This window comes from Embiotoca jacksoni, unplaced genomic scaffold (assembly GCF_022577435.1).
Source record: "Embiotoca jacksoni isolate LCO1_2020_lvr unplaced genomic scaffold, fEmbJac1.0.p SCAF_26, whole genome shotgun sequence".
NCBI lineage: Eukaryota > Metazoa > Chordata > Actinopteri > Embiotocidae > Embiotoca > Embiotoca jacksoni.
In genome coordinates, this window is record NW_027185377.1 from 2,458,084 (window position 1) to 2,482,709 (window position 24,626).

At 41.9% G+C, this 24,626-nt stretch overlaps 1 protein-coding gene across 1 annotated transcript; it reads right to left on the reverse strand.

Moving 5' to 3' along the window:
• Positions 1–280: 280 nt before the first annotated feature.
• Positions 281–20,518, reverse strand: tbx21 (T-box transcription factor 21). Its single transcript, XM_069160113.1, has 6 exons — positions 19,689–20,518; positions 9,820–9,974; positions 6,513–6,634; positions 5,977–6,135; positions 5,277–5,338; positions 281–4,930 (listed from the first exon to the last, which is right to left on the reverse strand). The coding sequence occupies exons 1-6, from the start codon at positions 20,234–20,236 to the stop codon at positions 4,105–4,107; spliced, it is 1,872 nt and encodes a 623-aa protein (XP_069016214.1). The 5' UTR covers positions 20,237–20,518; the 3' UTR covers positions 281–4,104.
• Positions 20,519–24,626: the final 4,108 nt, after the last annotated feature.

Sequence of the window (24,626 nt, forward strand, 5' to 3'; positions counted from 1 at the left end):
AGGGAAATAAGTATCCAGCTGGTTGGAAACGCGTATATACTGTATTTATACAGTACATTAAACTGCTGACATCACAAGTGTGTTTTTATTTTTCAGTGGAAGTCAATATATTATAGCTGCATATAACTGATGACTGCAGATAAATATGAATGCATTTCAATTGATCGGCCTTTTCAGATCAATACTTCTACAGACTGAAAGGAGCACACCAAAGCACACAGAGATTTGTCATATGTAAGCTTTAATTTCATTAATAAAAAAAACAACAACAGTAACAATACACAGTTATGCCACCTTTAATAAATAACAGTTTCCCCTTTTCAGAAATTTTCATTCTTATTTGTTTCTGCATTGCAATTTATAAGCTCTTAATGAAAGAGTCAAAGGAGGATTAATTCTCCCTTGACACAAACAGTGTACATGGATCACACACACACACACACACACACACACATACACGCACACACACACACACACACACACACACAGAAAAAAAAATAACATGCTTGTTGCTGGAGCTGTCTGGTCTCCTCTCTTCACGTCTTCTGTTTCTATAGTATATAGTAAAATCTCTGGAAGTCTTATTCTCCTGCTGAGGGAGGTGTTACGTTCAAGGGGAAACACAGACTCATGGGAAATGGAGGTATTATTGGTTTAAACATCAGGGATAGGGGGAGGGTGGGGGGTTAATTGGCTGAAGTTGACTGTAATAGCTCAGATATCCAGCAGGGGTCGTTCCTGAGGTGCATTTTGGATGCTGCTGTTTGATGTGCAGGTGCAGGGTCACTCAGTGAACCCAGAAACCACGGCAACATGAAATAAATAAGTGACCTCATCTACAGGCCAGCGTTCACATCAATGTTTTTGCAACGCCATCTGATTTACTATCTATTAATTGCACTTAAAACATGAACTGTCCTTCGTACCGCTTCATCAAAGGTACATTAAGAATCGCCACCTCTCTTTCTCGGACAGATGTCAACATAAAAATAAAATAGGACATTTTTTTTTAAAATATTCCACAAGTAACATACATCAGTAGTTGAACATACAATATATCCCCTCTGTTAATTTTATTACGTAAATTAAGGTGAAGGACTGAAGTGTCGGTGGCGGTTTGTACTTTTTCCGATCAACATGAACGTTAAGACCATCGTAAGAACATCACATGGATGTGTTTTGTTTTTCTTCCAGTGGGTCCAGTGAAAGTCAAAGAGGCAGGATTTTAGAAATATATAGCGACATAAAAGTCAACTCATCCGATACCCACACAACAAAAGCAGAGGCTGGAAAACTATCTTAGTCGAGTTTTCCATATTTTACCATTTAATTGAACTGTTTCATATTCTGATATAAAGGTCTGCCGGTTTAAAGGACCTTCTTTAGATAAATTTGAGTTAATTTTCATGTTAAATCAAAAGAATACTGCTGTAGCTGTTCTCAGTCTACAAAATTGATTTGATGAATTTTTTTAGAGAAGCTGGAGATGACGCTACTCTAAGAATTAAATTAAGCAATAATTAAATTAAACTGCTTTACTGCATTAAATGTTTTTTTTTTCTAAATACAAGAAATGGGAAAAAGTAGGTAAAGTAGCTCTAACGCTAACTCAACACTTACTGCTTTGATGTCTTTTTATTACTTCTCTTTGTGTTTTCCCCCTCGAAATATTACACATCTTACGGTATCATAAAAACAGGATTCAACTCAAGTTACTGTATTTTTGGGTTTGTAGGCCAGTTTACACCACTGGCGCTGTTTCCATCGGCTAATTTAAAAGAGTCCAGACTGGACTTTTGAATTCAATAACAAAAAAAATATGTAAGTAATTGAATTCGATCCCTCGGTGAAGACTTAAGTAGCCCTGCTCGACACCGAGCGCCCGGGTGCCCGCCGGCCCCCCGAGTGTTGTCTGAGGCTATTAGCACACCTGGTGAGGAATGAGGAGCAGATCTCTGATCAGGGCCGACTGGAGCCTCACTCTTCATTTCTGTCACCGGTCCCGGGAGCCGGGCCTCCTCTGTCAGCCGGTGTCACCGCATGATAGGCCCGAAGACTAGGGGGGAAATTCAGAGTGTCTATCTGGTCACTCTGTGCTTCCTGTTTATTTGTGGTCCGAGGGTGACAGCGCCGTGTCTGTTCTACGTGGGCAAGGTGCACGTTGGCATCCTCAATGACCCACTTTCAACACGTCCGTTGGGACCTGCATGGCAGCAGTTTGGGAGGGGGTTGGGGGGGCCTGCAGCAAAGGGAGTCTCGGCCTACTTCCATGAGAAGAATAAAGATTATTATGTTGTAGAGTTCAAGCTCATAATAAATTTAATCTGACCTATGTGGTCAACATTTTTGTTTTCCAGTTACGGTGTTATCGTTCCCGTTATTGATTGCGGGTTTTATTCGTTGGGAGTTTTGCTGTAAATACGTCACATCTAGACAAACCAAGTGTGTCCGGTCTTGTTTAAGCCTGTTGCCAAGACATGCAACCTTTGCTTCATCACTCATCCTGGATCTTTGAATTGAAGCTCTGTGATATATAATATTTTAAGACATGGAATAGTTAGTTTTGCTGATTGTGATCACAGTCAATCACAGTGAGGGGCAACATATTGCGCAATAAGATATTGATAGTCACAACGTCAAAAAGATAAGTGTGAAACCGTCGTCATGGCTACCGTTAGTGGAAGGGGAGGGGCGATACGTTCAAATGCTAATGTCGTCATTTCCGGTAGGTGCGCGACTACCTTGCATGTAACTTCACTTATGGAAGAATTAAAAACGCACCGCAGTCGGAGAACGCTCGAGGACGTTCATATCTGATGACGGAGACTTGGTGACCTGAGCGCTGCTGATCCGTCCCCATGGCAACAGTAACCACAGAAGCAGGCGAGGAGCACAAACGTGAGTTGGACCTTTTATGTTGAGGATTTTTCCACATTATGATTATTTTCAAAGCTAATTATTTCCTTGATGAAATAAGTCATCATTTAATCTGACCACGCATTCAAAAAAAAAAAAAAAAAGATATTCAGTTAACTAATATTTGACATATTTGAGAGGCCGCAACCAGCAAATATTGATACTTTTTTTTTATTTATTTATTTTTTTTGCTTAAAAAGAGACTTCAACAATCATTAGATTATCAAAATAATTTGTCGATTATTAGCTACGTCACTTTTCCTTTAAACCTCTGAGATATGTTGGATTTGCCTGCAGCTGTACGGACTTTGCTGTCTCTGCTGTGTTTGTTTATTTACTTCACACACTCGCTCACACACACACACACACACACACACACACACACACACTCACACTCACACACAGATAAACACAAAAGGTTGTCTGACATGGTTTAAAGAGATTAGCCTTCCTTTAGAACATGTGCTTTCTAAGATGTCTTAACCCTGGGACATGAGTTCACCCATAACGCCTCTGCACTGTCAGCCTGCAATGCTCCTGTGTCGCCACTAGTGGGAGCTGCACTAAACATATTGGGCCCTAATTAGAGATAAGAGGACTGTGTGTGTGTGTGTGTGTGTGTGTGTAAATGTAATTTCTGGTCAAAATCATGTGGGGAAATGAACGTGAGCATATTGTGAGTGTGAATAGGGTGAGAAGGAAGAGACAGTCAGAGACAAGACGGAGCAAAAGAGACAGAGAGAGTGTTTGATGCAGAAAGAACAGACAATCCCTGCAGGCGTCTGTCAGCAAGCAGATATGCAGATCTTTTTTTTTTTTGTGTCCTTTTTCAAATCTCCAGATGTTTCGAAGGCTTTAAGTCACAGGTCCGCACGTCTGGTTGGTGTTTATGTGACTGGAGGGCAGAGAGTCCTCAGTCACATCCACTTCTGTTCAAAGCTAACTTTGACAGTAACCTTTAAAGTTCCTCCTCTAATCATCTGAACACTTTTGAGGTGGGCCTTGTCGGAGTGGCCGGCCGCCCTCGTTATTCTTTTTGGTTCTGGTGTGTTTGTCTGCAGCAGAAACAGAGACAGTTTTCCGGCCCTTTATCGTGATCTGACAGAACAGACCGGTACGTGTCTGTGAGGGCGGATGCGGGAAGGTGTTGGGAGACGCTGTGGCCGACTGCGTTGATGTGTGAGGTTTTCAGTGGGTGTAATAGCCGTAGTAGTCTGCATCGCTGTCTTTCTCACAGACCTCTCCGCTGCGTGGAGGCGGGGAGTTTTCAGTGCTGGACGTGTTAGGCGACACCCGCCTCTTCTTGTTGTCCCCCACGCTGCCGCCGCCCTCGAACAGGCCCGAGTCCGCCGAGTCCGCCGATTTCACGGAGGGCGGTTCGAGCCAGGCGTCGTCCGCCGCCACCACCCCCCCCACACTGTCTTTGGGCTTGTCCTGCAGCAGAGGCGGCTGCAGGGACTCGAGGAGGGTGGGCGGGTGCAGCCTGTGGTTGCCAGGCGACGTGGAAGATGAGGAGGAGGAAGAAGAGGACGATATGGGTCTGAACCAGCCCAGAGTGGGGCCCGGCTTACTCGGATGGCTGAGGTACTGCGGGGTCGGCCGGCCGGTGCTCCAGCCCGCCGAGGTGGCCGCTGATACCGACACGCTGGTAGACGCGAAATGATGGTCTGGGTAGTAGCTGAGGGCGTGGTGAGCTGACGTCTGCAAGGGGAAGGGTTTGTAGAAACTGTTCCCGGAGAAGTCCCCCTCGTAGGAAGAAGCGAAGTCAAGCCGGTTCGGCGTCACCCCCTGCTGAGGCGGCAGGTACCACCGGCTGTGGGGACCCGGGCTGGAGGACGGGTCTTTGTGCTGCTGGCCGATGCCGATGGGCTCGCGGTTGTAGAAGCGGCTCTGGGGCAGGGGGCTCATGTACTGTTCAGAGAGGTAGCTTTGAGGGTAGCAGCTCCCTGGCAGCAGCTGCTGGCTCTCTGTCGGGGAGGGGGTGAGGCGATCGGAGTCGGGAGGAGCGTAGAGCCTGGGCAGGGGGGGAGGGGGGGAGGAGGAGGAAGAGGAGGAGGAGGAGGAAGAGGAGGAGGAGGGGAACAGAAGAGAGTGTGAGAAGAGGAGGGGGAGAGAGAGAAAAAAAAAAGGTGTTATTTCCTGCCCAAACCTCAAACAACTATCAAACATGTGGCAGCCCCTCTCGCTGCAGCATGCTCAGCAACGGCGCAGTAATTGCATCTATTCCCATATTTAACGTGAGACATGAGCGCGCCGTGATCAGTTCTCACTATTTAGCGCAGGGTGAAGCAACTGCAAGATCTAATCTTTTTAAATAAAAAAAAAATAAAAAAAATCCAGATATTTTCTAAAATACTTACGTGTCGTAATTGTCGCGGAAACCTTTAGCGAAGGGGTTATGGTCTATTTTCAGCTGAGTGATCTGTGTAGGGAACAGGAGGAGGGCAACGAGAGAATGTAGGCACAGGAAAAAGAGAAGGAGTGAGCAACTACGTAGAAGAAACGAGAGCAGAGAGAGAGACGAGGTCACTGACGAATAATTAATGAGGCTAACATTCAGTTTCGGAAACAGTTCATCTCTAGAAGAGCAGAGTGGGTGGACACACACACAACACACAACACACAACACACACACACACACACAACACACAACACACGCAACACCGGGCGAGTGTATCGTAGAGCAGCTCTCACACAATGTATTTGAAAACAGCTGTTAAAGATATGGTGCAGACAGCCACCCAGAGCTGCGTTCCCCGGGTCAGCCGAGGTGAGCTGACTCTCAGCTGAACTGGTTCTGTATCTACTACGTTAACACTTCCAGTAAGGTTGTAGGAATGTAAATGAACCTGGATGCATTTTTGATAGCACGCATGCATAAATCAGACTTTTCGAAAACACGGCCCAGATTTGAATCATTCAGCTCTTGATCATTTGTAGGAGTTTATAAGAGGGGGTTTAGTTTGTGAAAGGGGTGGGGGGCAGATTTAATTGGAATAAAGACACGGATCCATACTTCCTAGTTCAAAAACAACACACAGATCTCATCTTGTGACTCACGTCTGCGTTCTGATAAGCAGTGACGGCGATGAACTGGGTCTCCGGGAAGACGAAGGTCTGGGCTTTGGACGACAGGAAGGGATCCTCCGAGCCGTCCTCCTTCACCTCCACGATGTGGAGACGAGGCTGGTACTTGTGGAGTGACTGGAGGACGATCATCTGGAGACAGATAGGACAACAGTCTGATATCTGACAAAATAATCTGCTGCTTTGGGGAGATTTTATGCCTTTTATTAGACAGAAAACAGAAGAGAATCAGACAGGAAGTGAGAAGACAGAAATGTGAGTTGCGATATGTCACGGACGTGATGGAGGAAATTATTACTGCCTGCAACAGCCATTTACTTGCATAAATAAAAACATCGATACATTTTAATATGATGACTAGATTTTATTATTGAAACTGCTTCAGCAGCTGAATGCACACGTGAGTACAAACATGTATGCAGACATGTATTGATATAAAAAAAAGGGTGGGTTGGGGGGAGGGGGGGGGGAGACAAAAGTTAGAAGGTAGATAAGAAACGGAGGCGTACCTGCCCCACGTTGTTGGTGCTGCCCTTGTTGTTGGTGAGCTTCAGCTTGCTGAACGACACTTCTTGTCTCATCCAGTGAGCTCCTGTGTTGGGTGAGTCGGGGTGCATGTACATCCTGTTCCCTGCAAGCAACCACAGTAAATCACACGAGATACGCATGTAATTATCAATCCTCCACAGTTGTTAAAATGTTCCCTAATCTAAAGAAAAAAAACAAAAAAACACAACGACTCTCTTTCAGCAAATTTAAGAAGCATAAATGTAACGGGTATGAATCCTGTTCTGGTTTTATTAAAAAAAAAATTAGAACGAAAATATATATTTTTTTATTGATTAAAGAGTATAAGAGTATTGATAAAGAACTGGACCAATAGAGAATAGATGAAATGAAAATACATTTTGAACCGTACCTGTCCCTACAGCTGGCTGCTGGATATATAGGGCTATGTGAAGGATGAGATAATTGCAGTTCAAATTCACTTACTATAAGCCTTGCTTATAATGGTTATTATTTTTATGGCATATAGTATATTTTTTTGAATAAATATTGTCATGTTAATAGTCCAAAATTAAAAGAAAATATACCGTTTTTAGTGAAATACTATTACCACGGCCCCTCAAGCCCTCCAGAAAACCCCTGTGTAAAACTTCAAATGTTAGACATGAACATAATTCTGTTCAAGACAATACATTTGAACTGATTCCCAAATAAGTAATATTAAATAAAGGAGGGAAATAGAGATTTCCAGTGCAATAAAAATCATTTTTCTGCAAGTCTTCACCATTTTACGGCACAATATTTACCACAGGAGAGTCAACATGCCAAATGAAGAGCTGTGGAAGTCGCTGAAAAATAAAAGTCTCTTCTGTGTAGTTGATTGGGTTCAGTACGAGCAGAGGTGACGAGCTACTGTAAACACCACGGTTCCCTCGTATTTTACTGACAAAAAAAACATAGATTTTTCACAGCGTTACCCACAACGACCTGCTAACCTTCTATAAACACCACATAAGTGAACTATTAAATCTAATTGAGTGAAGCTGTTTCACCACAGTTTCCACAACTGTAGCGCTCCAGCAGTCACCTCCCAAATGTGTGACAACACCCTGCACTCTCTATCATTTATATAATTGCGGTTCGTCGAGCATCAGTCGCACACACAATGGAATCTCGGTTCACTAGCTATTGTTTTGATTTTTTGTTTTGTTTTTTAGGTGTGAAGAGGAAGATATGATGAATGAATGAAAGATGGAGGAGAGAACATGGAAACAGAATTAAACATCAAATCCTTCTTCTTTACAGACCTGTAAAGGATAAAAAAAAAAAAAAAAACGTTTCATCCCAGTTGTCTCTCAGTTGTTGTTATTAATGAACTCTTCACACTTCAAGTTTTCTGGAGGCCACAGATGATGTTAACGTGCGGCCCGATCAGCTTTGATAGGTGCTAGAGACGCCGTGGGCACCGTGTTGGTCGTGTCCGAAGTTATTTAAATATAGGAAAGACGTATGAAGAGTTTTCTCATTATATTCCCAAAGATTTCAGTTTAGTCCTTTGAAATGCAGCTTGATTTTTACGCTGTCCCACAAAACATCTCCAAAATGCCTTTTTTTTTTCCTTTTTCTTTTTTTCCATGTGCTCAAAACGCTGTGATGGTGCTTTTTTTCTTTTCTTTTTTTTTATAGTCCTGCAGATTTTTAAATGGTTCATTTTGGATTTTACATTAAATTAAACCCTCGGTTTACTTGAAAAATTGCAAAACACACAAATTGATGTGATTAAAACTGCAGCTTAGGTTAGGTTAGGTAGTTACTTTATTAATCCCCGAGGGGAAATTTTTTCGCTACAGCAGCATACAGAAGCAATAAGATAATAATAGAACAATAGAAAAGCTTGACCGATACTGGATTTCTGAGGGTGATATCAATATTTTAGAGACATTCGGGGATGAGGGAATATTTTACAGATCTGGTAAACAAACTGAGACATTATCTGCAATAAAGCCAATATATTGATCTAGCTCTTACCGAAACTAAAAAACATCTGCAGTATATGAACATTTGCACGAAGGCTCCTTCTCCTTACAAAATCTTTCTGCTTTTTGTAAGTGGTTTCTTAGAAGTCACGTACAGCTGTTCATAATGTGTTCAGTAGATTGTGTTTGATTAAAGCTGGCGTGTGACAGATTAACATCAGACATATTATCTAAAATAAATGTACTAATTATAGACATGTTTTTCTTAAACACGAACATGTTGTAGAATTAAACTTCACCCATAACAGTACGACGTCTCTGTCGTTAGAACTTGAATTAACTTGAACCACGGTAAAACCAAACAACGAACTGTCCATGTGAACCTCTCACGAATTGGTGACGCACGTTTTGTCACGTACAGCTACATCCACCACTTCCTGCAGATCGTCCATGTTTGCGTGCAGTGAGCTGAAGACCCTGTCTATCTCTTCACAGATTGACCAGCGTTTTCTCACCATCAACTTTGCGCCAGAGTTTGAGCCCTCCTGTTCAGTGTTTATGACCTCTGGAGGTAAGTGAGCGATGAACAGAAATAATGTTGGAATGAATCGTAAAAGAATCTTAGCGATGCGATGTCGGTGAACTCTTATCATGGGCAGCATTTAACGATAATGAAATCCGAGAGGAAAAGATGATTTGAGTGTTGGACACTTATTTTTATCAACAGTGGAAGACGTACTTCGATACTAAAATTATAATACTACACTGAACAAATGCAAAGTCATGCAGCTAGAGTACAGTACATACAGTACAGCACCAAAAGTGAAAGTACTCCTGCAGGATAGCCTGTTTCAGCATGAACTACAGTATACAGTGTATTATATAATTGGATTAAATTACTGCATCACTTTAATGCTGCAGCTGGTAAAGGATGGACTGATTTTATCTACTTTTTTGGGATGTTTTATTTATAATAATAAATAATGGTTTATTTATTAAGTAAGTAACAAGCCAGTGAGACTTTAAAATAACTATAGGGTTGTAAAAAGTACATTGTTTTCCTTCAGTATGTCGTGGAGTAGAAGTATAAAGTAGTATATTATGGAATTAATCCAGAAAAGTTAAAAATACCTCAAAACTGTACTTTTTAGATAAACTCCCTGATCTGTGTGGTTATCAGAAGAACACACTTCATATCAGTTATTTTCTGAACCCCCCTCAGCCGTCTGTGGTTTTTTGTTTTTAGTGTTTATGAATGTAAAGCATGTGTAATAGCTGTAAAGACCGCAGGAGTAGATCTGTGTTGTGTTGTTGGTTATGGTTTGAAACGTACCTGGCATGTTCCCCTCCGCTTTCCCACACTGGACCCACTTGCCACCCTGGTACCTCCAGTGGTGCTGGTCAGCCAGAACCACGTCCACGTAGACGTTATAGTGGGCGGACGGATCCAGGACGCTGATATTGAAGCTCAGAAAGGGAAACATCCTCCTGGATAAACATAAGAAAAAAACAAAAACAAATGATCAGTTTAAAAAAAAAAGAAAAAAATTATTATTTGGAAATACAAACAAATATCAGACATGACGAAAAACTTGTTGTGTTGATTATACTTTTATTTTAAAGAACCGATATGGAGAATATTTCCCTTTCGAACTCTGGCAGCAGAAAAACAACTAATGCTCAAAATCATTTTTGGAGATATAACATGTACAACTTCAAAACTGAGGTTTTGCAGCCTTAAATTGTGGGTTAATTAAACTGAGGCTGAATAGATGATTCAGAGTTGTTTAAGTGTTTTGAAAAATGTAAAATCAGCTTGAGTTAACTAAACTTCAGAAATCTGTTTAACACACTTGTGTAGCCATCACAGTCAAAACCAGCCATGTGTGGGTTCTTCCTCCCCTAAAGCCCTTTTTAATATGTTGGCATTATAAGTGATCTTTAAGGATAGTGTTGAGCAGGGAGGTAATTCCTGTTTTGACCTCTCGACCTCCGAGACTCCTTTTGTTTTCCTCACCAGCTGAAGAATCAGAGTGGGAGCACTGGTTGGGAGGTGATGGGAGACGGCTGGCGCTGCGCATGAATATTTAATGCTGCTCTTAATAAAAGATGCGCCAGAAGCTGCTTTTGATTACCGGGGCTTTATAGGTTGAACTTATTTTCATCACAAGGGCTTCAGTGAGACGAGGTAAGCGGGAGGTCAGGGAGTCCCGGGGCTCAGAGAGGGAGAGGGAGACGGCGTTAAAACCAAAGAATAACACTCACATTCATATAAGATACACAAAACTACAAGCACGCCCTGACATACAGACCCTGATGACGCTCATGTATACACGAAACACCCAGAGTGGATGTCGTGTTGACAGAGAAGCACCTATTGCACTGCCGCAGCAACACTGAACATAATTACATGGATGTGACAATCATTCACCGGGGGACTCGGCAACATGCGTTTATCACCGTTTTCCAACCCCCTGAATATCATATTATGGCACCAAGTTGCATCATCTTGCAGAAAGTTAAACGTTTTGAGTTCATTCGTCTATTTGCAACGAATCAGAAGATTGGTAGTTAAAATAAGACGTTCATTTTTTGTCATAAATCAACTTTAGCCACACACACTGCCCTCTAGTGGACTGGAGGCTGTATTACACACTTTTCAGTGAGACTGGCCCCACAGAGTAGAAAAACATAACATTTTAAAATAAAAGCTCAGAGAGAGAGACAGGCTAGCTGCTTCCCCCTTCCTTCTCAGTGTTTATGCTAAGCTAAGCTAACAGGCTACATGCTAGCATTCAGAGTGACATTGACCTACTTATCTAACTCTCAGCTGACGAATAAGCACATTTCCCAAAATATTGAACTCTTCCATTAAGTACAAAAACAGGCCACAGTTTCACTTGATTCTCCGTAATGTTATCGTAGATAAATCTATTTCTGTTCTCCGGGTCTGCGTGAGGTCACCACAGTGTGGTTGGTGTAAATAAATTAGGGCAACATGTTTGACATTTAGCCCGGCTGTTTTACACCGGTGAAAAGCTCCCCAGGCTGTAGAGCATTTGTAATGAGTGATGGCAACTCGCGCTGCCCTCCATCCCTTTGATTCGGTCAATGTGAAAAGTGAAGAGGAAGTGTTGTTGTTTTTTTTTTTGTTTTTTTACTACATGTTGCCGCCTGGAGTGCAGAACAACTCCAGATTATTAAATTCAATTTGAATAACATCCTGCTGCTGCATCAAATGAGTTGTTTGCCTACAAATGTTTGTCTCAATACAAAGTGAGTGTGTTTTATATAAAGTGCCTACAAAGGCTTGGATTAGTCATCGTAAAAAGGGCGAAGACTGTAGACACAAAAAAAAAACTCTTTCTGAAACATATTTTAGTGTCGGTGGAACAAATATGATCAAATATGTTTGATTACAGCTGTGCAGTAAATACACTTAACACATTCTTCTCTGGGTCAAAAACCAGGGTTAAAACGTCTAATTATAGTTCTGTCTGATGAAGTATATCCAGAGAAGATAATGCTGCATGTTGGCAGCGCTGTTTAGGTAAACTAGAAAAAACAGTGATCTCGCCTGGATGGAAATTCACCTCATTTAAATGCAGCGTGTCCTCCCCGAAGCAGTCGGATCATTTAGTGGTGTAAAAACTAGTGAGGTGTGTAAAGACACAATGCGTTCGAGGCTACCTCGACACCTGGAGGGCCCGGCCTCGTCGATGGGCAATTTCACATGTGTGTTGCCTAAATCTGTGAACACGCATGTGTTTATACAGCAAATTAATGAATTCATAAAGCTACATGTCACAAATCAGTTTACAATGGACCAGTTTATTATTTATTTTTGCCTGGACAACAAGTATTAAAGATATTTTTGGTTTACTTATTATTTGATCTTACAGTTCATGATCTAAATCAAATTAGCCAGTTTTATTAAAGTTCTTGAAGTATCCAAAATGTTTAGGCACTTAAAGGGCCGCGCTGGTAATTTTCAATATTTGTTTCAGCATCAACAAATCTTTAAAAAAAAAAAATACCAAAACAAATGAAAATCTTTTATGAACAAGTATTGCAAAGCCACATCTTTTACCGTTGTGCTCAATTGTTGTCCAAAGCCTGTTAAAAACACATCAGTGAGGCACACTGTTGCACTGTGGGTCACACGTTCCTTCCTTTTCATGACTACATTGTAGTCTATTTGAGCTCAAACCACACAAACTGTCCTGCGTCTCAACCGACATTAAATGTGTATTAATCCGCCACTAAAAATAGTCCCCTTAGAAAATGTAATGTTTACTCCTGTTTCAGTAACAGCTGTTTTTGTTAGGATATTATTTAGCCAATTTTTTAAAATCGCTTCGCCTCCTATCGGAACTAAAATTCAGACCATTTAAAAAGAATACCCAGCTCAACACTACAGCGCCCCCTAAGGGCCACGGTGAGATTTTTTTTTTTTTTTTTTTTTTTTTTTTTCTGGATGACTTTTCCGTTACCTTGCCGTAAGTTTTACATTGCCTCTGATCCATATGATCCTCTGCCATGTTGGTTCAGTCAGGGACAGTTTAGGGAAACATCATGCAGATACCACAGAAAGGAAGAGATGATGAGACGTTTTATGCATTTATTGCTCATTTGCCCTTTACAGAGGGCCGAGCAGCGACAGCATGCAGCCACCGGCTGTGAGCTCAGCTGCAGATTTAGTCCAATTTGGCAGCGACTGGTTAACCAGCTCCTCTGGTAGACTTGTGACTGAGCAGCTACAGTTGATGGTGTGCAGACAATCTGTGGTCACAACAAGCGGCGGTCTACAGTACAAACTCATAATACAACTCAGACTCTCTGTGGGGATCAGAGGAAATGCAGATGTTATTTTGAAGATATGCAAAAGTAGGCTTTGCAAAAATTTGAAGTTTGTCGGCCTACGTGTATATTATCAATGTTTTTATCAAAGCATTTTAAAGATTTTATTTGAGCTTATATTTTTGCACACAAATCAAAATGTTTCAAAAGTAAACTGTCCAAGAATTTATCAGAAGAAGCACTCGCGTAGTCAAACGTATTGTGGTTTGTATCTTTGAATGATGGCTCTTTATGCTCGAAACACACACACACACACACACACACACACACACACACACACACACACACACACACACACTCTCTCTCTCTCTCTCTCTCTCTCTCTCTCTCTCTACTCTCGCCATCCTGCTGGTAAGACTAAACCCTCCACTGAGCGCTCCCAGTTGGGTCTTTCTGGCTACATGGCGAGTCCGGTTTAACAATCAATCATAGTTCTCAGTGAAACACAATCGTGGCAGCAGCTCTTTGGTGGCTCGCAAAGAACAGGTGAAAGGGCTCTTCTTCCACTGCAGCGTTTATAATACGAGTGAAAACAGAAACTGGGCTGTTCAGCATATGAATGGATCGATCCACCTACGCTGCACCGGGGTATTCTAGAAAGTAAAGGAAGAGTTGTCATTTTTTGCTCCACTGATATTGTCAATTCACTTCTACTAGAGGCTTTTATAGGAAATCAGAACTCGACAAAGGGGGAAACCGTAGAAAACACAACACAGAGGGGTATTTGCATGCGGGGGCGGCCCTCGGGCTCTGTGTTTAGAGTTCACCGAGAGAAGCTGAAGAACACTGTCTCTACTGTCACAGGCATGATTTTATTTCAACATGGCAGCTACAAACCACGAGGAAAAGCGTCTGTCTGTTTTAGAAACCGTTTTCGGAGTAGGCTGATGAGCGGGGGGGGGCATCAAACCTGCAGCAATACCAGACAGACTGCCAGTGTGCCACTCTGATTCATAGAAAACCTGACAGTAACAACGAATGTCTGGAGCTCCCTCAGTGTGATCCAGGTGTGTGTGTGTGTGTGCGTGTGTGCGTGTGTGGGTGTGTGCGTGTGTGCGTGTTCATGGAGACTCCTAACTGTAGTCTTTTTCAGACAAAATACCGCAGAGACAGATGAGTGTGGTGAACCAGCCAGTAATACAGAGACAGTGACATTTACAAAAAAAAGAAGCAAAATAAACTGAATGTTGGAGGGAGAGAGGAAGAGGAAGGGGGAGGAGGAGGGCGGAGGGAGGAGGAGGGCTAGACGGAGGACGCGGGAGGGGAAACCGCAGGGGGAAACGGAGGTTAGAGAAAGGGAAGAGGAAAGAGCAGAGGGTGGAGCAGAGTAGACGGAGGGAGGGGTGGAGGGAGGGAGGGTTTGTCCTGGGGATGCGAGGCAGAGGAGGAGAGGAGAGGAGCCGGGTATTCACCAGGGAGAGGACTTTTCTACATGAGTGCACCCGCTGATTCATCCGGACAGGAGTTCAGGTCCAGTTTTTGTCACCGTGCGTACGCCTGATCATCTGTGACGAAAACATGCCAGTCTACAGCTGCTGCCGGACACAAGCACTCTTTAGCATGCGGCTGCGTCGACTTATTGCAGGAGGAACTCAGCCACCGGAGCTGCTTCGTGCTTCATAAAGGACAGGGCTGATGCAATTCTATATTTGCTTTTGTCTGTTATTGTCAACAAACCCAATATAGAAAGACCAAAAACCAGAAAACGTATTTGTTTTTCAATACCTGCGACTTCCTCTACAATGGTGATGCCACAAGGCCGTCAGGTCCTGAAGGGAATATGTTAACGTTTGATATTGGCTCATAAATGTATATAAATGTTTTTAAAAAGGAATGTGGGCAGCTGGGAAATGTAGTTTCAACGGAGAGTTGGTGGGGACTATTTTCAGCGGCATATAAATACACATCTGGCTCTTTAGCGAGCGTTTCCAGCAGCAGGGTGGTTTCTATGTGACTCAACTGTGTAACCAGTTGTGTAATTTTGGGAGCTTATTGATGTGTTTTCATTGTTTTTGGACAACAGTCAGTCACTATGGCACAAAAGAATAACAAATATTAAGCTTTAGTGGGATCAGTTCATTGTTTTTTGTGCGATTTATCAGCAACGATTAAAAGACAAACGTATAGAAAAGTAGTAACAGGTTATGTTTTGTATCTAATTAGTCCCTCATTAACATAGCAGCACATCAACCGTTTTTATTAACCCTCTTCAAGAACAACATATAGAGACAGGATTGAGAAATAACCGTGTTGAGGCCAGCAGGAAAAGTCCTGTGGCTCAACAAGCGGTGGATCTTATTCACAAAATCATCAGAAGAACTTCTTCACTTGGCGAGTGGAAGCGCTCGTTTAGCTATTTGTAAAAATATTGGCACTAGATGTTTCTGCACACATAAACAGCTGAACAGGAAGTGGCAGGTCAAAACCCTTGAAATAGTCTCACTTCTGCTTTCAGACGCAAACACACACACACACACACGCACACACACACACGCACACACACAAACACACACACACACACACACACACACACACACACACACACACACACACACACACACACACACACACACACAGAAGACACACACATCTTTCAAACATTTCCCTGAAATCCTACATCTTGCAGCGTGAGGAATTAAAAAATAGAAAGTAATTTCTTATTTTGTTGTGTGACACGTTCAACACTAACATATTGGAATTCCTGCACTCAGACACTCTTTCTAATTTCCTTGGCGATGAGACGTGGTAATTTTTGAGTTTATAAAATAATAGAGAGTTTTTCTAGCAGCTGCAGTGTGGTGGAAGAAAAAAACACTTCATTTAATTTAGAGTACGTCCTGATGAACTTTGTGTAAGAACAGAAGTGCTGTTAAATGTTTGATAAGGTCAGATGTAGGCGCCTAAAACGATTTTGATTTTTGTGACGTTAATTGCTCTTTAAACTCTCTGCAGCCACTCATAGTAGTCCTTTGCAGGAAGTACCTTCTATTCTCAGGAGCAAAAATAAATCAAAGGATTATTTCCTCTCTAAAAAAACGAGCAAACAATCAGACCGATGTGTGTTTGGAGTCAGTGGAGCAGAGAGAGCAGATGAGCATGATTCCTCTGCATTATTTCCCTGTTAAAACTAAAACTTTTCTCCTTCCTAGAACACAGACTGTGTGCTCAAGCAAAAGTCTGTTTGCATTATTGGGGAGTTATTTATTGGCTTTAAAGCTTCTAAAATGTCCAAAGTGTTGGTTTGATTAGAGGCTTATTTTAGAGTGAAAATCTACAAATTCAAATATGTCTTTAAATAAACATTCAATTTAAGTTTCCTGAAGACAAAAAAGTCCCTTAAATGCTTCTTGGAAACCACTGCAGGGAAAAGTTTGCTTTCTTGACTCATATATAAACCAAGAACTCGCCAGGTGTAGGATCAGCACAGAAACAGATGAAGGAGGAAGAAAAAGCTTCACTTTCTCTTTTCAGTTTTTAGAAAAATCACATTTTCATTTCATTTGCAGCTAAATGTCCCTCTGTGCCTTTTTTCTTTCAATAATTTGTTTGATATTTCGGAGGCAGATGGAGCGACGCTGTGGTTTCCCTCGACCCCTACGCGCCGCTGCGTGCAGTCTTCGTGAACTTTGCCTTAGATGGCCGACCTGAATTTAGCTCATGAGATGTGTAGATGAATTCGGCCTCCTTTGCTCTACAGGCCACGAAAATGTGTCTAGATTTCAAAGCCCAGGTGTGGTACACGGGAGCAGAACTTCTGAGAGATCTGTCAGCCTCTCTGCACCCAGCGTCTGGTGGAGGCTGAAGAAAGGCTGTAAAAAAAAAATAAAAAGAGAAAAAAAAAAAAAAGAGAATCTAGTCTTTTACTTCCTGAACTTCAAAGGTGCCTCACCTCCTCAGAGTGGCCATCTGAAGCCTCAGTGGTGTTTGACCCTTCTCTCTAGAATCTCTTTCACCCTTCCTCCTGCAGATACCACGGTTTTTGATTAACATTGCAGACCCTCCAACTCCTCGCAAAATTATGGCGCTAGCCTGAACTCGAGATGAAATTTTAAGAAGGATATAGACTCTGATATTGGAAAAAAAAAAAAAAAAACTTCTTCAACTCCAAAATCTTCCAAGATATATATTTTTTTTGCATTTAAAAAAAAAAAAAAAAAAAAAAAAAAGTCTCTTTTTTCGGCACCACTTATTGTTCTCCAGTTCTGCGTGTGAGGAAGGGCGTTGAGATAAAAGTGAGAGATTGTTTTCATCGTCACAATTAGAAATTTTCACAATATGAGGTCTGTGGTTTTTGCACAACATGAAAATTTGTTTTATGTCACACATGGAAGGATAACACCTCCGCACTTATTTCACCAACCCTGTTATTACTGCGGGTTACAGTTTGTTTAGAAAAACTCTTTCAAGTCTTTATTCGGGACTCTTTGTCTCTCTGGCTTTGCTCTGAGTGCCCCTGAAATTTAAAATAAAACCATATACTGCCCATATTTTAATGACACCAGTGGACAGATAATAGCTGCTGACCACACTGAGGATTTCTGCAGAGGAAACTGCCACAGCTGGTTATGTCAAATGACAGAAGGCACACACACACACCAACACACCAACACACACACACACACACACACACACACACACACACACACACACACACACACACACACACTTGGATATAAATAACAGGAAATACAGTCAAATACAAATTTTCAACACAAAGTCAAAAACATACAAAGTTTGTAATCATCCACATCTCTTAAATTCTTAATTAAATGTAAAAACAGAGATTCTTGCCATTTTTGTGAAGGTTTACCACATAAATGTCAAGAAGTCACCCAAACAAATGACTTAATAGTGTAACTGAACTGCACTTTAAATAGTTCTTTCAGTCCTCAACCAGTAAGTAAAGAAACCCTGCAGGTCAAGGGGGACGATTTTATTTTTTTCAAGAATATAACTTGTTCATTCGCCTGTTTGTTATTTTTTAAACTTGATAAAAATGTGTAAAAGCATCAACAAGACAAGAGAAAAAAATATTAGATTATTTTAAATTGTAATATTAATTCAGGCCTTTTAAATAAAAACAATGACAGAAGGCAAGCCAAGAGAAGTCATAGGAAATATCAGTGGCCTATTATGTGACAGCACAACTGTTTTCTGTGCACATGAAACCATGAGAAACCTATGGCCCGAAACCTTCTGTCAAACACTAGTGTCACACATTATTGGATTAATCCTCATCGACGTGACTGCATCTTTAATGCTCGGTGACCTATCAGAGGGGCCCGGCAGCGCCGTCTCTTCTCCCCCTCTCAGGTCAGGAGCTCTCTGCTCATACCTGCTTCTCCAAACGCTTTTTTACGCATGTTTTAAACCACAACTCCTCCTATTATCATTTCTAAAGCTGCCCCACTTTAGGTTTTAACCTAAAGGTTAAATTGCCAACAAGTTCCCTCGTTTTTCTAAATGTCTTTCGACAATAGTTTGATGTGATTTCATTAAACATATTATTACTGATTTTAACGGGAGAAAACCATAAAATACCCTCGAAAAGTGCTGATTTAACGGAGACCGTGGCGAAGTCGTGCTTCCGGAGAAATATAAATAAAGGCAATGATCCTTTTTTGGCCTGCTGTGATGAAGTGAAGACGTGCACCCCTGTGACTCAGAGGTCAAACAGCAACTCAGCTGATATCAGCTCCACTTTACAGACAGTTGGACTCCCGAACAACTTTTACCCCCAAACCAATTTTAACTCTCTCAAAATATGCGATTTAAACTTCAAATATTTACAATTAATTTTCTTAAGAAACATCTCAAATATTAATGTCAATTGAGCAACTTCGTTATCAATTTAATTACTTTTACTTTAACCTGCTCCATAATAACGACTCAGCTGGGACCAATTTTGCGCAAAAAGTGCAAAGTGTAAATCGATTTATTTCATGCTTAACGTGGTGTTCTCATTGTTTTCCCACCTAAAGACCCCACGCTGCCAACCAACACCCGGTCACCTGACCAGTGATGAGGTGGTGATGCCTGCAAAGTCCTGCACTTCACAAAAGATTATGAAACTTGGGCTTCCAGTTTTTGATCACCTCGAGGTAAACTTATTTCATTCTCAGAGAAAAAAAACACTTCTAACTGTTTGTGTTGCTGTTGTCTGGTTGCAGCTGCTCATCGTGAAGGAAAGACTGGTGAATTAGTAAATTAGAAAGTGTGTAAATTCAAAAGGCCAGCGAAATATATTATTTCTTTCACTCCTTTTCTGCCAAAATGTACTCAGGTTGTTTGTATTTGTCTGGAAAAATACGGAAACTTTTTGCAGTTGTATGTCAGACTTACCTCCCCTGTTTGGTGATGATCATTTCGGTCTGGAACTTGTGGAACTTGGCCCACAGCGGGTAGTTATTGAGCAGAGCCTGAGTCTTCCCGCACACCTGTAGCCCAGGTAGAGGGTAGAGAGGCGGCCGCTGGAACCCGTGCTGAAAGCTCGCGGGGTAATTCTCCGGAGAGGCAGAGAACACGTCTTTACCGGCCGTAGGAAACCCGTCTCCCGCCGTGGGGATGTAACCCTGCCCGGCTCCGCTCCTCGGCGGAGATCGCATGCCGCCGTACGGGCAGCTGCTGAGGGTCTGTGCGTAAAACCTGCCGGGCTGCGCGCCGTAACCTCCCACCGCCTGGTCCGAGTGGTACGGCAGAGCCAGCGCGTCCTGCCCGCTCTGAACCGAGTCCGGGTAGTAAAACCTCGCGTCCTGAATCCCCATTTTGAACTCGGCTAGATCCTTGCCGCCGCGGTGGAGGTGACTGCTTATGTCGGCGCTCTTTCCAAAAGTTTGCGTTTCAGTCCCATTCAACATGCTGAGGTAGAGGTTGCCACCTATGCCGCCCATTTGCAGCCCCGTTCCCGGGCCGTGCCGAATCTCATAAGTTTGTGCTCGGGCGTCCGGTTAGACAAGATCATGTACAAGTACAAAAAATACAAATAAAAAAGGAGAAAGGAGCAGAGTGTGGACTGTTATCCTCAACTATGACTCAGAGCGCACTGACATGCTAAACTCGGTGTCTCCGTCGCTCACAGGCTCGGATATAAAACCATCCCTCACGCGCTCTTATTAGTCTATTTACCTATAAACTTTTTTATGACTCGAGCAGGTAATTGTCTTGTCTTTTTTTTGACGTGCGGAGTCGCCACCAGTGACTCCAACTCATGTTTCTAACCTATGATATATACATTTTGTCAGTGGTCATATTTTGGAGGTGTGTCTGATGCAGAGGGGAGGACGTGATAGGCTCCAGATATGAAAGCCATCCCCTCATCAGAGCCTGAACACACACACACACACACGCACACGCACACACGCACACACACGCACTGCCCTTTGAAAAAAATAACTAGTGAGGATTTAAAATGTGGACACTGTAGGAATGTTTTAAAAATGATACGCAGGGGAAAAACATCAGAATATAACTGATAAAAAAAAGTTATAGCTGATCAAATTATTAATTTTCGTTCATTTGTTTATATTAATAATTAATGTTATGATTTAGCTTTATGGCACATAACTAGATATTTTCATAAAGTTAGTAAAGAGGTGAATTCAAACGAGACAAACAGCAAATTTAATACTAAACATCAGTAATTAGCTCAATACTTTAACTGTGGATTTGACACATTCACTTCATGGAAATAAAATATTGAGCTTTGGACTCGTACATACATATTTCAGATGCTTAATAATATCATAAATTAATTATTTTAAGAAGACTGATTTGAACTTTCTTTTTTTTTTTCTTTTTTTTTTAGATTGAATGACTTCTCTTATTACTCACTGGCCAATGCAAATATTTTCTGGCCATTTCTTTCCTGACTTAAAGTGAAGTCTTGACTTCCTTAACAATTTAAATTTTTTTGTAATTAAGCTAGAAACTACATTTTTTTCTTATTTTTGAAAAGCAACGCCCACTCTGTGTCGGAGGATTATTCACCTTTTCAGTTTTTCCTTAGTTGACGTTCATTTTGAATCATCAACCACATTTTATTTTCATTTTCTGTTTCAATCATGAATCACTTGAAAAACCAAAAACTAAATAGTTAAAAAAAAAATAATATATTTTTTTAGCCACTGACTGAATATCAATTAGCTTTAATGAGCTGTTTTTTATTTTTATTTTTTATTAGTTATGGAAATTAATAAAAAATGAAGCCAGTGTAATTTATGAATCATTTTAGGAAATAAAACTGAAACTTAACTTTTCTAAAATAAAATTTAAGATGAACTTAAAATGGTTCAGGATCATTTATGTCAAGAGGAAATTCTAATTTACAAAACTGTTTATAGTTCTTTTCTTTTATTTATTAACAACAGCCAACTTATAAAAAGTATAACATCATATGAGCATATAGTGAATAATACAATATAGGAATGTGTTTCTGAGTCATTTGTACAGCACAAACTCATAATGGACATGATGAGGAAACTCCAGTACTTGAAATGATCTTACTCCCAGTGCACAACCGGCCTGTAACAGACTGTCATGTTTAAATGGGTTTTAGTGATGGACTGAGATTAAATTTATCACAGTTTTAATATGGAATATAGTTTAATTGTTGTGTCAGAGCATCACACCGTTTGTGACCAATCACGCGTGTTTTAGTGCGAGCCTGGACGGAACAGGAAGTCGTTTGTCACATAGCGGCCATCTCCGCTCTTTAAGACCTTTTAGTGGCGTGTTTGGATGTCGCCGGTCGGCCCGGCGCGGCGTGGACAGAGGATCTGCTTCATAAACACAGGTGAAAGAGATAACCCTGGGGTATTAGCAGCTGCACGTGTGTGTGACCACACACACACACGCACACACATTAATAGATGAACCCCCCCTCCAGTGCAGGTATGACACAGTGATCCCCCTCGACACTGTCACTGCTCTAATCCCACTTCCTGCATCTCTCCAAGCAAGGTGAGCTCACAAGGGCGCACGCTGAAGTCATCAGTGTTGACACGAGTGGCGAGAGGGCCACAGTGTGAGCGACACCGCGGCTGCCACGGCTAGCCAGGCGTATCCATCCCCCCCCCCCCCCCCCCACACCCAAACACCTCCCCCCAAACCACCCCCCCCGGCTTCCTCTGCTCTGCTCTCCCTTGCTTCCGGTGAGAGCCCCAGGCCATCACCTTGTGAAGCGCAATCAGCTTTCATTTTCTGTTAGGAGCAGGTCAGATGGCGGCGAAGTGCACGGGCGTGAAATCTAACGGGATAAAGAGTTTTCAATCATGACGGAGCTCCGGAAATGTTGGTCAAGTACCTCCTGCTGCTCCCCGTATCATAACGAATGTAGCGAGGGTGGGTTAATGTGGGCGGGCAGCAGTTATAAATACTGGATCGTAACCTTCCTCCCGAAGCCGCGCTGCAACTGGACACGGATGTAAAATCTCGACGGTTGTAAAAGAATGCAGTAAAAGAAAAGTGTGGACGGCTCGTACACGGCTTCAGTAGGCCGGCAGATTTAGACGTGATAGACGGACGCGTTGTCGCACGTCTTCATTAACGGCATCACCCGACCGCTCAATTCACAGATCATATTTTCTTCAAAGAGAGAGCAGGGAATGATTGTCAGATTGTGGAACTTACACCACAGAAATAGTTAGACGTGGATTAAAATATACCAGAAATCACTGAAGGCCTACGTGTATAATTCAAAACGCACTTATCAGATGGTTGAACAGGGTTTGAAATCCCCTCCACAAACTCCTTCTTTGTGTTGCACTTCTTGTAACTTTAACCGATAATCAGACAAGAACGCCCACTTCAGGAGGGTTTCACTACTTACTACTAACTACAACTGAATGCCAGACTATCTGAAAGTGTGTCTGGATATCCCCATTGTACTCCCTTCTATGCAAAACTAGCCCCAAGAAGTCGTGTCTAAATGGTACTAAATTGACCGTAATGAGATGTGCTGCCAAACTGAGGCGCTGCCTGGTCTTTTAAAAATAATGGTACTTTTCCACTGAATAAAGTGATGGAGAGCAGAATTTGAACACAGGAGGCCTCGGTTCCCATCCACCCTCCAGTCCGTCGGTTAGGTCACAAAACCACCTTTAAGCTTCGGTGGGAAAAAAAAAAATCGTGATTTCAGTTAAACATTTGGAACTTTTTCTGACGCTGATCTTTCTAAAGTGCTGTAAGCGCCTAAACTTGACCAAGTAGTCGCTACAAGTGGAAATCTTCTGAAAAATTCTGATATTTTTGCAGAAACATGTTCCAGATATGCTCCAGTTAATTGACAACTTTTCCTCATTATTTAAAAAAAAAAAAGAAGTTGTACATTTCTTGTATCAGTGGTCTGTAATTTCTAGGAGACAGTGAAAGCTATGATAGCTGGGTTTTCACCTAAATCAAAAATTCAAGTTCAAATCATTCAAATGAAAAGTCAAAACATGTAGCTGGTCCGTGACCTCCTGGACGACACACGTGGGAGTTTATCGATCTCTGGATTTCTCTGTTAAAGAAATAAACCTGTTTTCTGATCTCAGTGCTTCAGTTGTGGTTTGGTTAGATTTAGGCAGAACCAAAAAAAACTTGGTTGGGGAAGGCATTGTGGTTTTGGGTTCATAAGACAACAAAGGAGAAAGTGAAAACAATGTGAAAGGTGTGACTCGAAGTTGAATCTGCATGGTCAAATGTTTGGAGCCGCCGTTGGGTGCTTCGAAATGCAAATTTACTGGTGGTGAATCTTTGGTCTGAACCGGGCACGTTAATGTCACCTTTCTTCCCTCTGTCATTAAAACACAGGGAGTAACACGTAAACATACAGAGGACATTCTTGTATAAACTCTTTCTCCATATGATGTATTCACATGATTTATCTGAAGGAGACTGAACCTTTAAGGCAGGTATAAAGTTTTCAAGTTGACACCACTTAGTTTACAGCTCGTTCCTGCTAAATCTGCACTGGAAAGGCCCCCCGGCCCCCATTTGAAACCCGAGCTGGCTGCATGTTGCTCTAACTCATGACCACAACGTTCACTATGTCAGATTTATATGTGCCCGTCGTTAAAATCCACCTCCTCTTCACTGTATTTCAGCCACAACTGTCTAAAATTGAACCTCTTAATAGCTCTGAAATGATGATGATTAAAGAGTTATTGGGGCAGTTTTTGTTTTTTTGTTTTGTTATCCTCCCCGCTCATGTTTTAAGTCAACTGCCTTTTGGGTGCTTAACCTCTCAGCCTTAAATATCTGGTCTTGACATGGCGACGATGTGGGTGGGCACCGCACGCC

Excerpts from the sequence above, each read along its gene's own strand:
- tbx21 (XM_069160113.1), bottom strand. The coding sequence starts at position 20,236 with ATGGGCGGCATAGGTGGCAACCTCTACCTCAGCATGTTGAATGGGACT. Across the intron at positions 6,635-9,819 it reads AGCGGAGGGGAACATGCCAG|GGAACAGGATGTACATGCAC; the intron begins GTACGTTTCAAA and ends GGTTGCTTGCAG. Across the intron at positions 6,136-6,512 it reads GCACCAACAACGTGGGGCAG|ATGATCGTCCTCCAGTCACT; the intron begins GTACGCCTCCGT and ends ATCTGTCTCCAG.